This window comes from Brachionichthys hirsutus, chromosome 23, assembly GCF_040956055.1.
Source record: "Brachionichthys hirsutus isolate HB-005 chromosome 23, CSIRO-AGI_Bhir_v1, whole genome shotgun sequence".
Lineage (NCBI taxonomy): Eukaryota > Metazoa > Chordata > Actinopteri > Lophiiformes > Brachionichthyidae > Brachionichthys > Brachionichthys hirsutus.
This window is the reverse complement of record NC_090919.1, coordinates 3,729,323-3,746,121: the sequence shown is the minus strand read 5'-3', so window position 1 is coordinate 3,746,121 and position 16,799 is coordinate 3,729,323. Positions and strand designations below refer to the sequence as shown.

General features: G+C 45.6%; 2 protein-coding genes across 2 annotated transcripts; one reads left to right on the top strand and one right to left on the bottom strand.

Annotated features, from left to right (window-relative positions):
- Positions 1 to 4,539: 4,539 nt before the first annotated feature.
- rasl11a (RAS-like, family 11, member A) lies at positions 4,540 to 9,074 on the bottom strand. The gene is given in 9 exon segments (XM_068755929.1): positions 4,540 to 5,273; positions 5,670 to 5,746; positions 6,082 to 6,157; positions 6,233 to 6,362; positions 6,456 to 6,496; positions 7,160 to 7,242; positions 7,331 to 7,387; positions 8,914 to 9,058; positions 9,060 to 9,074. Coding segments are annotated over 9 exon segments (771 nt in total). The 3' UTR covers positions 4,540 to 5,126.
- Positions 9,075 to 10,237: 1,163 nt separating this feature from the next.
- usp12b (ubiquitin specific peptidase 12b) lies at positions 10,238 to 16,379 on the top strand. The gene is made up of 11 exons (XM_068755725.1): positions 10,238 to 10,294; positions 12,379 to 12,459; positions 12,548 to 12,631; positions 12,886 to 13,015; positions 13,297 to 13,431; positions 13,478 to 13,572; positions 13,733 to 13,809; positions 13,912 to 13,995; positions 14,226 to 14,423; positions 14,807 to 14,885; positions 16,278 to 16,379. Exons 1-11 carry the CDS (start codon positions 10,247 to 10,249, stop codon positions 16,377 to 16,379), a joined length of 1,113 nt encoding a protein of 370 aa, XP_068611826.1. The 5' UTR covers positions 10,238 to 10,246.
- Positions 16,380 to 16,799: the final 420 nt, after the last annotated feature.

Sequence of the window (16,799 nt, the reverse complement as noted above, 5' to 3'; positions counted from 1 at the left end):
AAATGGCCTCGCTTGATGTCATTTGTCGCCATCAAAATGAAACCTCCGTGGAAAAACTACATTCTGCATCATCACCAATTACTTGGATTTAAAAGAAACGCACTCTGAATGCGGCGGAGTTCACCCACAGGATGCTGCACACGGGGGGGGGGGGGGGGCTTATACCCAGGTGTTGACAGGCCCTGCTCATAAGCATCTCTTTGAATCGATCGCAGGCTCTTTCTTTCCTGAATGGCACTTATCTTTATGAAACAGCCACTTAGCGGCCAGCCGCGGAGGGGCCCCCCCCTCATTCTCAAGACTGAGCGGCACCGCTGTGTGCGGCGGAGTAGGGCTCCAGGGGCCACGGTGAGGCCCCACACAGGACACACGTACATGTGTGTAAGTATTTTACTAATATAGTAAACATTAGTGGACAGAAATTTAAATGTCTGCTCATGCGTGTCGTCCTATTCTTGCTTCTCGTGCTGGAAGGACAAACCACAGGATCATTCGGACCTTGCATCATGTCCCTGACACTATACAGCATGTATTTAACAGTAGTCTATTCCAACATTGACTTGTGTTGAAACGTCCATTCAGTGCCTTTTCCTTTTCTTTTGCTGGCCCCCCTTCCTCAGTCAAGGCTACAAATTTGCCTTATCTGATGTTGGGTGTAATTGGACCACACATCAAAGGAGAGATGATGAAAAGTCAGAACCTGCAGAAAGGTAGAGTGAGATTCATGCAAAAAAACAAAAAAACAAAAAAAGAAAACGAGAAGGGGAAGGAGAAAGAACACAGATTCCAGAGCAGAGGAAAATAAAAGCTCAAGTCATGTTTGCGAAATTCTGCAAGGACATCTGTGACGTTGGCAAAGTCAGGCGTGACTCATCCTCCGACTCCTCTCTGCCGCCCACCCGAACGCTAAATCTCCACTAATGACCTCTCTTTAATGGGAAATGCATGTAAATAAAGCCGTGTAGACTTTAAGTTCTCATGCTATTAAGATGAGGAGATAGTCCCCAGACAGGGCAAACGTTAGTTAGCGATCGATTTATTCATTTGTTTTCAGCATCGCTTATGGGGAGGCAGGACATCCGAGATCAATGATCCCATAGTCATACTATTATTTTAAACATTAGCACAAAAGTTAACATAAAGTTATTCTGAAGCATTTTTGGCAACAAACATTTTAACAAGGGCTTTGAGATTCAAGTTAATATTTGGAAGTGCATCACAATGCAATTGTTATATATTAGTTATGAGACTAAGAGTTCAGAACATCCCCGAGAGTGAAGCAGCCCGAATGCTAGCAGGCCTTTTACAGCAGCTATTTATCTTTGTTATTTCGTATGATTCACCAACGAGTCGGCTCCAGAGCTGCACACGAGAAAGAGTTATCTTATTTTGAAAGTGTTCCAGTTGTAACAACTAAGAATTTGTCGGGGGGGATTCAAACCCTGCAGGGTCATTAATCTTAAGCACACGCTGTACGCTAAGATGAAGTTGAGGCATGGTTGAAAACGCGTTGATGAAGAGTTGGATTGAAGGATTGCAAGAAGACCAGAAGTTCAATATCCGTTAGGACAGCAACAGTTGTTGGAGAAGAAGGGAGGCCAGGGGCAGTAGTGGGGGGAGAGGGGAAATGGGAGGCTAAACGGGTCGCCCACTGGGAGCGTTGGAGCCAAAAATAGAGGCAAACCTCACGTGTTTGTGCGTTAACCCTATACTTACATCCATTTAGCCAGAAATGCAAGGAAGGGGCCAAAAAAAAGGTATAAATAAAACATATTTCTTGGAGTTAAAGAGAGGAAGTAGTTAAAGTCTGGAAGAAGATATGTTTCACTGAGATGCTTCCAAATGCATCAAGATTGATCAGCTGCAGGCAAATAGATGACAAGTTTAAATTCCATTTTTTTAAATGTGGAACTAGTTTCTACGATGCTCAGGTCTGCTTTCACCGGGACTTTCAAGCATGCAGCGTCGGTCATTTATAATATAAAGGACACAAAAAGTTAGTCTGTGTTCATTCCTGAGAGGGTTGCCATGTTTGCTTTTTTGCTGCAGCTCGATTTCTGCTTTGCACACCTGCGGAGGCGGGTTCCGGACATCCGCCCCGTCCTCTTTCTAACCGTTTCATATTTAAGTTTTGTGTTTAGGCGGTGCTCTTCAGTTAAACCCGTTTTAGGCGCCTGCCCGTCTAGCAATATTACCGGTATTCAGTTTATTCCTAAAGTATTTTTGCTGTTTTCTTCTATTAAAATCTCTCAAACTACTTTTGAGTTTCTCTGCTCTGCATTATTGAGTCCGAATCCTTGCTCAGCCCGTAACGCATTCCACTTCCTTAAAATGCTATATATATATATAAAATCAACTTTAAACTTGTTGATTTAGTCATCGCTATGCAGCGCTGGCTTTAATTGTCATTGTCATATTGGGCAGTCAAACGTTTCCTCTTGTGTTTTATGCTGAAAGCTGACGTTGGTTTTATATCTCTCCAAACAAGCTGATAATTTTGTGACTGACTCACTCTCTCTCCCTTCAGCAGCCACTATCTCCCCCCCCCCCCCTCCCTTCCTACTTACTTCTGTCTCCAATCTTTTTAATGTGGAGGTGATTCACTGTCTTCTTCTATTCATTTTGATCTCCTACATATTTCATGTTCCTTCCTAAAGCCTTAAATCTGCAACCATCTGCTCCTTTCTTTCTGTCTCTGGGTTTGAAGTCTTAACTTTAATGCCAGGCAGGACTTCCTGCCTCCTTCCAGAGAGCAGAACGGCTTTCTGACAGACTATTTATCACATATCATGTGCTGCAATTATCTTTACCTCATTTACTGCGATATTCTCTCTTTAAACCATGATGGCTCTGCAGCTAACTTCTTGTGGCATGGCAGAAGTCACATGATTTCATCCTTTTATGCATGACAAAAAAAACACACAAAGGTGTGTGAAGTTGACACGCTATCCAATGAGATCTCGCACAATGTCTGGTCTTTTTTTTTTCCTCCACTGTCTGCAAAAGAGCGAAATAATTGTGTTCTGTTCATTGTCATCGCGGAGACAAATGGACTGGATTGCTCGGTAACATTATGCTGCTGCTAGAACTGGTGCGTTTTGTGACTGTAAATGTTGTTCTGATTTTCTCAAATCTACAAGATCACTTTGCGTCTTGTTCTTCATACCAAAAAAGGGAACGCATAGCGGAGACTGTGCTTTCTAAATCCGGCCTCATAAATGTCACATTAACTCTGTATCTATCACATAAACGCACATTGAACGTGTATAATTACTGGCTGTAAGTTTATTCAAAGGAAGGGGAAATGGCTGAAAGTGATCCTGCTTCATACACACACACACACACACACACACACACGCATGCACACACATGATTTAGTTTGTCTTGCATTTATCAGATGTCATCTCAGGAGTCTTTTTTTTCAGCCCTGCTGCTTTCAAAGGTCGGGGGGCGGGGGCAATAGGTCTTGAGTTAGGATCAGCAAACAATTTCTTTTGAAGTGTGTGTGTGTGTGTAAAACTATTGGAGTGACAGTTCAATGACCAAGAAAAGACACTCCAGATGCTGAGGAATTCGTCTTCATTGGGGATTGTGCATGTGTCAGCGGGAGGAGAGGTCATGAGAACAGCAGAAAACACAAGCGAGTAAAACATTCCTTCACTTCCTTCAACCAATTCCCCGTGTTTTCCAGAGAGCGCAGGCTGAATTCTGCAGCTCTGACGCGCTGCAGTCTCTCGTGAAGCTGCTTGTGCTGAAGAAAAGGGTCTCTTGGTACCACAAAGCATGTGACTCATCCAGTAACACCTTCTTGTTGGGGGGGGGAAACGAGTCCAGAGAGCTCTTAAAACCTTCCCTTTCGAAAAACAATAGGAACCCAAATTCAACGCAGACTGCAGGGCCGTTAGCTGAGCTTTCACACCTACGCTTTTGGATTCTTTGGGCCGAGCTGTGGTGGAAATGTTTGCTCTGCCTCAATTAAAGGCAAACTAGAGGCCTGTAAATGTGCATTTCACGCTTATGTGGCGTAGTGGGCAGCGCAGCACGTTCAGGAGGAGATCGGACAATTTAATGATGACTTTGGGGGGGGTTTACGGCGAGTCTAACTACACGTCCAGTAACGCGAGCAAAGCATTTAGAGGAGCGCTGATGTTTGTAGCAGTTAAACTCAAATTCAAAAATGTGTCTTCAAGAACACAAAAGCTGCTGGAAAAAGTAACTTTTGATCGAATATGTATATCCTTCAGTTTTTGAGGAAATAGAAGGAGACCATATTAATGGATGACACGGGTTACTCTATGCCCCCTTTTGTCTGGGCCATGGAAAAGATGTTTGAATTTAATTTTACTAAAAATATCTCTTTCATGGATCTACACACAACTATCATTGGTTTAGTTTACTGACAAAACATTTCAAGAGTCATCTGACGTTCAAGAGGAGGGGAATATAGTTATATGAGGTTATTCATTTTAGATTATTCTGGTAATAATTACTTGGAGTTTGTACATTGTGCACAAAAAAAAAGACATTTCAATAGGGTAAAATGATTTTATTATTGTCAGCCTTCATCAGCAGTTTGGCCTTGATTTTTTTTTTTTTCTCATCCTGCTGTCGAATACCAGCATTTGTTTCTGACAGGCCTTGAATGCTTGTGTCTTTGGGGTCATTTCCTGTCGGGGGTTCAGAAGACTGGTCTTAATTTAAGACTTGCGTTTTTTTAACAGACAGGATGAAGCCGATCAGCAAAGTTCAGGAAGGCGTCAAAAATTCATCGGGTTTGCGAGAAATCTCTAAACCAGAATAGAAGACAATGCAACAGGGAGTGGGGGAAAAAAAAGAGCATGAGAGAAAGCTGTTTTTTTTTATCATCAAGCTGTCCTGACAGCCTTTGACGAATGGCCTGGGAGGAGGTGCTGTTGACCGTCGTCATAACGACAGCGAAGCTCTAGCCAGTCTTTGTCTGTCTGATGACGACCTCGTGTGACCTTTGCAAAAGGCTTCGGTCATAACAAAATGACTTGAATTCCCAAACGTATAAATCATAACTAAGTCTTAAGGCCTTTCATCAAAGAGGAAGTTTTTTCATTTTAGATCGTGCTCAGTGACGTTTTCGGGCCCCTGCCCGGCCGTCAGAGGGTCGTGGACGACTTGACCTTGGAGGAGAGGACCTGCCTGAACCTCCTCTTCAGCTCCTGCATGTTGGGAGATTTGGGTCTGGCCAGGTGGAGACCTCCTCGTCTTTTCTCCCCGTTGCCTCCCCCCAATGCCCGGATCACCTGCAAACACAGAAGGCAAGCGACTCTCTGAAATGAAACGATTTAGATTTATGCTCCTATCAAGAATTTGGGGCAGTAGAATAAACGACAATGACATATTATCGCTGTAACTTTCACTGCGGCGCTGCAACTTCAGAAATAAACAGTAAGCGCTTCAGGCATTTATACTGAATCAAAGGCTGGCCTCTCTTTTTTTTGGGGGGGGGGGGGGGGGTAAGAGCCAGAAAAGCAAATATACAGAACGGATCAGTTGCTGCTGAATCAGTGGGAGATAGTCGCATTCCCACAGGAAGGTGAAACTGGAAAAACAAAACTAAGCTCCTTGCAGAAAAATCAAGACCCAGAAAACTTTGCATCCTTTAAATAGGCAATAAATGAACAGTAATAAAGTCACACCTCCTGACAGAGATGGAGGAAGGCAGCGTGGACTCCATCGCGGTTCTCTCTGGCCGAGGCCTCAAAGTAAACCCCTCCTGTGGGCAGAAGTAGTTTCCACATCAGCGCTGCGCTTATCTGTCAGATAACGCTCAGCATTCCTTGTTCATTAGGCAACAGGCAGGATATAGCCTAGAAGCAGACAGACGTGTGTGTGTGCGTGTGTGTGCGTGTGTGTGTGCGTGTGTGTCCCTAAGCCACTAAGGATCTTTTTATTTACTCTATGCAGCTTCGAATTGGACGATGGTCTCAGACTTTGATTAAACATCTGTCAGATGCCTTATATATATATATATATGCCAAATACTGATCATCAATGCACAGCAAAGGACCTGAAGACCAGGGTGCCCCCCCCCCCCCCCCCCCCACACACCTAGTGAAGCCGCTAACGTCTCGCCTTCGTCTGCCGGCACTTGTCGGGCTCTAAGGAGGTCACTCTTGTTGCCGACCTGCAGCAGATTACAGGTTAGATTAGATTACTGGGATTAAGAGCGTGCACGGCGTGAATCTGAAAACCCACTGACCAGTATGACCGGTATGTTTCCAGACGGGTGGATGCGTCGGACATGCTGGTACAGCGGCTGGATGGTGCGGTAGCTGTTGTGGTCTGTGATGGAGAACGCCAGGACGTACCCGTCCGCCCAGTAGATCGACCTGGGTGGGGGGGTGGGGGGGCAGCGATTATGAAGTCATTGCAGAGTAACACTAACTTGTTTAAATGATGCACAGGACTAAAATGAGTCTGACCTGTTAATCTGCTCCTGGCAGTACAAACCCTCGGGATCGTCCTGAAGACACACACACACACACACACACACGCACACACACACACACACACAGACGCAGTTTAATAATCCATGCATCATTCTCTCAAGGTTGTTGTTGCTGTTTTTCAAAAAAAGCAGGTATGAACCAACTCTTTTTTTTCTACATGAGCAAGCACTTGGTGACAGCAGGGTGAGGAAAAGCTGCCTTTTAACAGGCAGAAACCTCGACCGGAGCAAGAGGCTCAAAGTGGGCGGCCTTCCGTTGTGTCAGGAGGACTGAGTTTATTTTTATTTTTTCTAAATCTCATTTGAAGCATCTTTTAACCAGCATGCTCAGCACTCCTTGAACTCCTTGAACCCTCTTCCTCCAAACGCATCAGTTACTTCAGCCTGATCTCTGAGGGCGCCGCCGCCGTCCTGCAGGAGGAACCTCCTCGCCCTCCGTTATCGGAGGAAATGAGAAGCTTTGTAAAACAACCCCGCGGGGGGGGGGGGGGGGCACGTTTCACCCGTAATGCTCATTGTGAGTCCTTTGAATTTAAATGCATTCCTGCTGCCACTGTGAGACTAAAAAAAATGTCTGTTTCTGTCATGATGGAACTTTAAAGAAAAGACAGAAGACGACTTTGGGCAGGGAAACATAATCGTCTGGATGCTCTGGTGCGGATGGGATCAGGAGGTCACCTGGAGGGAGACGCAGGGAGTATCCTGGATCTGAAGGGACACTTCCTCCCCATCCAGCGTGACCTTTCTGGAATAGAGTGCTCCTGGAGCAATGAAAGAAAGACGGATGAAGGCAATCAGAAGTCGGTTTCCTCGAGCAGAGAGGGCCTCTGCTCTAGTTAGACAACTCACCAGTGTTTGCTTCGTAATCCCCGATGAACCTTTTGGTCAGAAACCTGACGATGAGAGCTGAAGGGCGACAGAAGCAAGTGAATCAGGAAGGAATAAAATAGTTCTAACAGGAATAAAAACGTCGTTTTGTAAACCTGCACCATTCTGTGCGTGAAGCTGCTTGTTTCTGTCTTGAACTTGAACCACAAACCTGTCGCACCCTGCCGACATGTAGAAAACTGTTAACATGTGGCGTTGGAATTTGTCTTTCCTGCGACACATATTTTCAATTTGGAGGGCATTCGCCGCAGCGATGAGCAAAACAAACAGGCCCAAAGTCTGAGCTCAGAAAATGATTCACCGATGCTCAGACTGGGATGTCACTTTGGTTAATGATTACCTCTCCAAGTTCTTGTTGCGCTACATGAATGTGTTTATTGCATCAAGACGTTTTTGAGTTTGTCCGGAACTTATATTTAATCAACTTTGCTCAATTTCATCTGATTATGCCATTGTCACGAGAAAAAAAAGTCATTATTGCAATGACAAACCTTGAAGGGGAAAAAAATAAATTCCAATGTCCAACAATGTCACTTGGGACCTTATAAATGATATCAATAGTCCTGAGATTTGACCGCAGAGACACCAGAGCAAAATCTGACAAGCTTTTGCTCCCATCAGGGATGTCTGGGAGAGACGGCTCCTTTCCACGGACCTTCAACTGGAGGCGACAGCAGATGAAGGCCCTTTCGGCAATACATGCCCAGCAAGACAAGCGAATACGACATCAAAAAACATCTGTGCAGTCTGTGATGCAGCTATCCAGCTTCCAGCTATGCCTGGGATCTACAGATTTACACAGGGTTAGCCTGCAAAGTAGCATCCCTGGAAACCACAAACAAGGAAAACATGAAGTCCTCGATCTGCATGAACGCACCATCCCCACTGCCATGCATCACGCGCTGGGGTTGCTACTCTCACGCATTCAAACTGTATACTTGTACTTTACTTGTCAGGCCAAGTATGTTCGGTATCTTCGACTGAGCTCATCCTAATGACAGCACTGTGACTCCCAGGCCATAAACCTGGAACCTGGAACCGCATTCAAAGTTAGTTTTTATTGTTATTCAAGAGAAGAAGAAAAAGAAGCAACATAGACAGTATTGTTTGCTTCCTCTTTTTTTCTTGAATAACACACAAACTATCGATGAATATATTATATCCTTCTTGGTAACTTTATTGATCAAAAATAGTAATAACATTATCATTGCTTCTTCCACTGTGGACATTGGTGAATAAATTCCAAACAAGATGAAATAAAAACTATATAAACTGATTCAGGAAATTAACAAATATATGAAAAAAATAACATTTCATACATTAATATGTAAAAATGTCGCCCCCTGTCGTTTACGATCGGTAATTCAATATTTCTTATACACTTATCTGAAGGATATTCCCGACAATAACAACTCGGATGGTGAGCGGAGTCGATAATCTGAAATGTCAGCCTCCTCTTTCAACATTTAAATCTCATTACGAACGGGGAAAAAAAAAAAAAAGAATCTCTATTGATCAGCCTCTTTCCATTCAGCTCTGCGTACCGGTTTTCCCGACGTTGCTCGCCCCGAGCACCACAATCTTCACCGTCTTGTTGGGCACGCAGTCCAGCGGGGGATACTCCGGTATGGGGACCAGGAGGAAGCTGCCAGACCCGCCGCCGCTGTTCATGGCTCCCGGTGCAGGGTCCGCCAGTCAGCCGCATTTATAGCTCCCCTCCTGCCCTCAGATCTAACTCTGCTCCGAAATAAAACCTCAATCGCGTGCAGATCCAGGAATCCCCCCTGCAATTTATTCCTCTTGTTTATATATTATAATAAAAAAAAAAGGGGGGGAAAAGTGGGTCTTAAAAGGTCCTACATTCCCAAAGTATTTCAAAGTATTCCAGTCAACGGTTCCAGTTCTTCCAGAAAAATGTTAACCCTCCGGGAATGGCAATAGTCGGTCGTTTTATTGTAAAAGAGGTTAAACTCAAAATGCGTATACTTAAACTAAATGTAAGATAATAATAATAAGTGGGAAAGAAAATAGAGGTATTCTGGTTCACACTGATTCCAGATGCGTCTGAGAATGGGGAGAGGGAGAGGGGGGGGGGGGGGGGGGGGGGGCTATGAACCATCCCCTAATATTCCTCAGAGACCAGTTTAAATTGGGCTTCGCTGTGCAGCTTGAGATCTCAGGGCTGAGACAGGAAACTGAAATAAACGTTGTTAGTTGAAGGAAACTTTATGTTTAAATTAACTATCTCTAGCAGACTCCAATGATTGATTTGTACATCAATATAAACACACAATCAATGATCAAATTGATGGAAGCCATTTACCGCCAGTGTGTATGATAAAATGTGTCTAAATTATTAAGATTGCTTGTGTATGACTGAAAACATAAAACTGATCTAATGTGTTTGGCTATCAAAAGTCAAAAATAGATGTGCCTAATCACCAAAATTAAAAGTAATAAAAAAAACGCTTAAATATGGTAAAAATATATTATTTTATTTATTTCTAAATATATAATTTGTATTACATCTTAATTCATACAGCAGCTGGTTATACTCATTTTATAAACTATGAGCTTTCTTACCCTCTGAAAAATGTCTGCGGAAATCAGTGAGTAAATATGTAAAATAGAAAATATATACTAAAAAAGATGCCCTTGAAGTAGCTGAAAATAAATTTAAGATATGTGGAGTAGGATAATTATACCCTTGATACATTTTATTACACCGGAAGTGACGTGTGCTACCCTCCGTGCGTCGTTCTATAACAGTGGTACTAGCAAAGGGCTGAAAGGGAAGCCTCTCCCCCCGGAACTCTGCAGCCGCATCGGCTCGGACAATTTCCACATCGGGGTCCGGACCAACATGGCGGCTTACGGATGGAAATACTGATGACAGTCCGAAAGATCGCCTCGATTTGTACGATGGTAAGGAGGATCGATCCGTCTTTATCGATGGTATTTGTGACTCACTAGCCCGCTGCCTGGGCTAGCGAGTCATGACGCTCAGCTGGGCGGTGGGCTAGCCTGTTTGCTAACCTCCCAGTGGCAACATGATAACAACACCGCAGGCTTTCCTTCAAGTTGCACGCCGCAGCAGCTCTCCGGCTCCCGCCGGTACCGCGGTTCGGTTAAAGGCTATAGAAACCACGTATTGGCTTATTTGCTAGCTTTTGTTTGCTGTTTGTTTGCGTGGTGAAGGGCAGGGCTGACCAACGCATGAAAACTAGCTAGCTGAGCTTGCTAGCATGTTATTAGCACACTGGCTGGTGGGTCAAAGTTATTTGCTCACTTGTCCTCTAGATTAAAAAAAAAAAAAATAAAAAAACTCAGTTGGGCCTCTTATCAATGCGTTATTACAACTAATACAACTGTTGCGCGTGAAATAACTGCACACCTGTAAGGGCAGGTGGAATAAACACATTAGCCACTTGACATTGCTATTCCCTTTGATCTGATGGAGGAATTCCGCATTTAGCAGATCTGCTGTAAACAGGGAGCATGTCCAGACACCAGCTTCTAGAGAGCGTCTCCTTCTCCTCCTTCCTCGTGGATGAAGTCCTAAATATCTGGAGCAAATCTGTCTTTAAATCTTCTTCAAATGCCACAAGAGATTGTTTATTAAATGCATGTCGTGCAATTCTCCAATGATCCATTTCCTTGAGATATCTGTTATATTAGTTCAATATTATTAGAATGGATATTTCAGAACTCCACAGAACGGCTGTATCTATTCTTTTCTGGTTCTTTTTGGGTCAGCTGTTGTGGAAATCTTGGATTTGGAGGCCTGAACACAAAATACTTTTTGCACTCGACGACTTAAAGTAAGTCTTTACCGATTGCCTCCAGTGAGTGCTTTTCTCTTATCTAATTTTAGGATGCATTCCAGCTAACTGTGAGAGTCTTGCGCTGACTATTGAGATTCTCCCACCAGTTAAAGGTTGAAAACATGGCTGCTCCGCGCTGCGTTTAATGCGCCCACGCTCGTTTCTGCTTTTAAGCATGGCTAAGTCCGAGCGGCAGCAGGTGCTGCTTAGAGCCAGAAGATTAACTTCTGAATGCAACTTACCCGGTTTGTATACGCGGGAGCTGACAGGCGGTGAAATGTGTGATGACAGCACACCTTTGTGTTCCCCGTTTGTCACCTCGGGCTTCCAGAAAGCTCGCTCCGGTTGTTTGCCGGCTTCCTCTTATCTATGGCTGCCTTAATGTGACGTGTAATTTATAGAAGCTGAGACTGAATGACTTTCGTCAGCTAAAGATGGTTTCCTGCTGTAGATAAGTTAGAATTTTGTGTTCTAGTGGATGATCTGGGATTCGGGGTTTATGATAATGACTGATTTTCATTTTAGGTCCCAATGTCGTGCTTTTAATTCCTAAAACAAGATCAAAGCCTTTCGTGAAATATTTTTGTGTAATTATAAGTTGCTTCGACTGTAACTTAGCCCTTGTTAAAACTTGGAACATAAACTTTATTGGGACATTTTCAATATTTTTGCTTTCTATTCATTAATTTATTTGCTTATAAAAGATATGTGTAGCTTTTGATATTTGTTTTTTAATACAAGCCAAATTGTAAAAACAAATGTTTTCAAAAAGGGGGGGGAAATGTGTCATTTTAAATGGCCAATGTTTACTTTTATTCAAAACAAATTTTAACCAAATACTTTTGTTGAAACTGGATTTGGTTTGGATTGCTACAATTCGGTATGAGCGAATGAAATAAATGCTTGCTAACAAGCGCTCCTGGTCGCGCTGCTTCACCTTCGGCCTTCCCGATGAATGAAACGTTTGTCCCTGAACGCAACATCCCGCAGCTGAACGTTCTACCTTGATGAGCCTTTTAATCGTGTTTATAAAACTTGAATGTTTAATGCGCAGATTATGTAATTGGGTGCATTCCGTTGTTTCACGCAGGAATTTGTTGTCGTAATTGCGCGTGAATCTGTTTCGTTTTTAAGGTCGGTCAACGTGAAACTTTCCCAGAACCTCGTTGTTTATTTATTCCTCAGGGCGCCAATGCCTCTGCCTTGGAAAAGGAGATTGGACCGGAACAGTTTCCCGTTAATGAACACTACTTCGGATTGGTCAATGTAAGTGACATTCAGGGGGGGGGGCGCCACCTATCATAATCTGTCTTTAAATGCTGAAACCTCCGGTGTCTGTTCCCCTCGGTTCCAGTTCGGTAACACCTGCTACTGCAACTCGGTGCTGCAGGCGCTCTACTTCTGTCGGCCGTTCAGGGAGAAGGTGTTGGCGTACAAGGTGAGCGAGCGGATCAGAGAAACGGCTCCGGACGGCGCTTCGGTTCTGCGCGCTACGAGAACGCACCCAAATGCCGGATGTCATGTTTGATAAGCGATGTTTTATGGTGACTTCGTTGAGAGTTCCTCGCAGAGTGTTTTGTAAGTCAGAGCGAGAAGTTTCAAGTCTGAAGCGGAATGAGTTTCTCAGAGTTGATTATTGTGAGTGAGACGCCTCATGTACGTTATTTTATCGCTCTCTGCGCCTCCTTCCAGTTGCAGCCTCGCCGTAAGGAGTCGCTCCTCACCTGCCTGGCCGATCTGTTCAACAGCATCGCCACGCAGAAGAAAAAGGTCGGAGTCATCCCTCCGAAGAAATTCATCTCCCGACTGAGAAAAGAAAATGGTGGGCATTGTTTATCCGTTTGATGTCCGGTAAAGGGGGAAGAACCTCAAACGCACAAATCTTCGTATTGATGAGTGGGGATTCCCCCCCCCCCCCCCAGATTGTATCGTTTTTTTCCCCCAGCATGCGCTGCTTCTGAAAAGAATGCAAAGGCACAATTTTCTGCATTGATCGGGAAAACTTCCGTCCAGCTCCGGGTGTTCCGACAAGTAAATTCTGTTTCTCCTTGGCTTCTTTTTTATTTTATTTCTATCCCCCCCCCCCCCCCCCCCCCCCATCAGAGCTGTTTGACAACTACATGCAGCAGGACGCCCACGAATTCCTCAACTACCTCCTCAACACCATCGCAGACCTGCTCCAGGATGAGAAGAGCCAGGAGCGACAGCAGAATGGAAAGCTGGTGCAGAACGGAGGAGGTGGAGGTGGGAGGAGGAGGAGGAGGCAGTGGAAGCGAGGGAGGAGAAGGGGAAGGAGGAAAGGAGACGCAGCAGACATGGGTCCACGAGATCTTTCAGGGAACGCTGACCAACGAGACGCGCTGCCTCAATTGTGAAGCTGTAAGGAAAATAAAAGTGTTTCATTAATGCGACAAAATAAAAGGAGAGTTGACTGAACTTATTTTTTTGGGGGGGGGGGGGGGGGGGGGGGGGGGGGGGGGGGCTAGAATGAACTTTACGTCTTCGTAATAAGACGCTCGTTTTTAAACTTTGATTTCAGGTGAGCAGTAAAGACGAGGACTTTCTGGATCTGTCTGTGGATGTGGAGCAGAACACCTCCATCACACACTGCCTCAGGTAACGCAGCCTTCATCATCGTCATCGTCGTCGTCATCATCATCATCTCCCTGTGCTCGCTGGACGCAGATGAACCTCGTTCAAGGTGCGTGTCGTTCACAGGGGCTTCAGCAACACGGAGACGTTGTGCAGCGAATACAAATACTACTGCGAGCAGTGTCGCAGCAAACAGGAAGCGCAGAAAAGGTGGGGTGCTTTTATTTTGTGAATGTGAACGTAAAACGTTAGCGGGCTAATAATCCAGAGCTGAAACGTGTCGGTGATTGGTTTGAGTCAAATATGCGGCAGAGAACGACGCCGTTTGGTCTGCATATCCGCAAACACTGCTGTTGCCAAGACGACGGCGTTTGTCTTCAACGCCTGCGTCGGGGGGGGGGGGGATTCCGTTCGCCGTTTCTCAACCTCCTCTCCGACAGGATGAGGGTGAAGAAGCTCCCGATGATCCTCGCCCTCCACCTGAAGCGCTTCAAATACATGGACCAGCTGCACCGCTACACCAAGCTGTCCTATCGCGTCGTCTTCCCTCTGGAGCTCCGCCTCTTCAACACGTCCGGCGACGCGACCAACCCGGACCGCATGTACGACCTGGTGGCTGTGGTTGTGCACTGCGGCAGGTACCTGAACCTCCCGCTGGCCGCGTTGGAGCGGCTCCGTAAAAAGCTGCGCGGTTTATTCCAAAGCAGCCGCTGCAGGAGAAGTCAAACTGTAAATCAGCAAATGGTTTATTTTGCTATTGATGTAAACATTTAAAGTCTGGGTTTTTTTTGGTCTAATGGTCGCAGGTCAGACGTCTCCAGACGCATTTCATACACGTGCTGTTTTACACTGAACTAAAACCACAGAGTGGTGTTAAAAGGATTAAATGTTTAATCTCTAAATTATCACGTCTGATTATTTTAGAATTGGGCCGACTGATATTCGGTGTCTGGTGTTTTTTATTTACGGTGTGTGTGTGTGTGTCCCCCCCCCGCCTCCCGTCTGTTTCCACGCTTTGCAGCGGGCCGAACCGCGGCCACTACATCACCATCGTCAAGAGCCACGGCTTCTGGCTGCTGTTCGACGACGACATCGTGGAGGTGAGTCGCGCCGACGCATCGGATGTAAATCCAGCCTTGGCTTTTTAGCTTTGAGCTACTCTGCATGAATAGCCCTTCTTGCATCTGCTACGATTTAGATAAGTGACACAAAGCGACCTTTTTTTTTTAAGGTAAATCTCAGACGCTCTTTCAGGATGTCCGTCAAATGTTTCCCCACCTTGTGGGGACGGGGAAACGGGGAACAGATCGGCGTCTGCACGGAGGCGACGCCGGAGCCTTCGCTTCTTAAATAAGATCTTTCTACGGACTTCTGCTCCGAAACCATCTGGTTAAAAACAACAACAAAGACTAATCCGTTCTTGAAACGCTGAAAATATCTGCAACGGGTCGAGTTCATTAACACCGTGTGATCGTTGGCGGTCGACCACGGGGTGACGCAGCGCGCTGCTGGGTTCCAGCTGCAGCCAAGGAACCTTTCACTCAGTTATTTAGCTTTCTTTACGCCAAATAAAAAAAAAATAACTTCATGCCATGGCACTCACTCCAGTCGGGAAGTCGGGAAGGCTAAATGTGATTCTCTGGACTGTAGAAACATGTTTAGAGAAATGCAGCAGATTAGATTATTGAAGACGATCCGTTTCACCCTCGCGGTTCTCGTCGGGCCCGATTAAACATCCGATTGTGTCGTTTCGGCGCTTCTGAGCAGTTGAACTGGTTTATGTAACTTTAACTCCCAGCGTACGGGACGGAGGCCCGTTTGAACATCTGGAGAGAAACCGGTCCAGGTTTGCTGAGAGTCTGAAGCACTAAATGATCATTTTTCCTCTCCCTATCCGTCTCGCTGCTGGCCGTCTGTCACTCCTTCCTGACTCGTCGTTGCTTTTATCCTCCATTTCTGTCTCTTCCCACCTGGAGACGACGCTCCTCGAGTCCAAACGTCAAACGTTCTGTATTAAACGGTGCGTTCAAAGCCACATTTTTCTCCCGTTTTTTTTCGCCAAAGCCAACTAAGAACCGGTTGTCGGGACCGGATTCCGTCATCCCTTGCTCGTCGACAAATGTGATTCAGAATGGAGAGAGAGAGAGAGCAGAAGCTGCATTGAAACTGTTGTTCCCCGAAGCGGAGAACTGAGGCCTCCGACCTCCTGAAGATCTTTCATGCGGGTTTGAAGTTGATGGTTCGACTCCCTGACATGAAAAGACGAGACGCTTCTACCGCTCGGAGCCAGAAATGCTCTCATTTAGCACATAATATCTAAAGGAGTCTTGGCGAGCGTCTCACCAGTCCGAGGGGACCAGTTAATACCTTCAGCCTAGTCTCATCGAGTTAAAGGGTTGGCTTCACGCGTTACCGCCGGTCTTTATGCTAAGCTAAGAACGTAGCCCTGCTGCAGAATGTCACCAACGCCGCTCATCTTCTTCTTCTTGTAGAAAATCGATGCGCAGGCGATCGAGGAGTTCTACGGCCTGACGTCGGACATTTCCAAGAACTCCGAGTCGGGATACATCCTGTTCTACCAATCCAGAGACTGAACACACACCCCCCCCCCCCTGAGAGACTGTCGTTCAACAGAAGGGGGAGGCATTCGCAGCCCCGCCCAGTACGCTAACTTAAGTATCCAGGCTTTATTCCTTTGTGGGCGGGGCTTAGCGCTGGGGGCACCAATCGGATTGGTCTGGGACGCGTGCCAGCCTCCTGGATTACAAACTGTTCACATCCTCTTGAGCCCACACTGCAAAAAAAAAAAAGGAAAAAAACGAAAGCACCTTAGCAAAGCAAGATGGCTGAAACTGCAACAGTCGCTTTGCACCGGGGCGTCAGCGGGGAAGACGCCAATCCCAGAGGCTGACATCGTGAACGCCGCCTGCAGGCGCTCGCGTGTTTGGAGGTAAAGCAGAGTAACCAATCAGCCGTCTCCGATGAGACAGCGCGGCAATTTCTGTTAAACTTTT

What these genes read in the sequence shown, in the direction of transcription:
- usp12b (XM_068755725.1), top strand. Translation starts at nt 10,247, where the DNA reads ATGGAAATACTGATGACAGTCCGAAAGATCGCCTCGATTTGTACGATG. An exon ending in CCGACTGAGAAAAGAAAATG is followed by an intron (nt 13,016 to 13,296) that starts GTGGGCATTGTT and finishes CCCCCCCATCAG; the next exon opens with AGCTGTTTGACAACTACATG. An exon ending in AAACAGGAAGCGCAGAAAAG is followed by an intron (nt 13,996 to 14,225) that starts GTGGGGTGCTTT and finishes CCTCTCCGACAG; the next exon opens with GATGAGGGTGAAGAAGCTCC.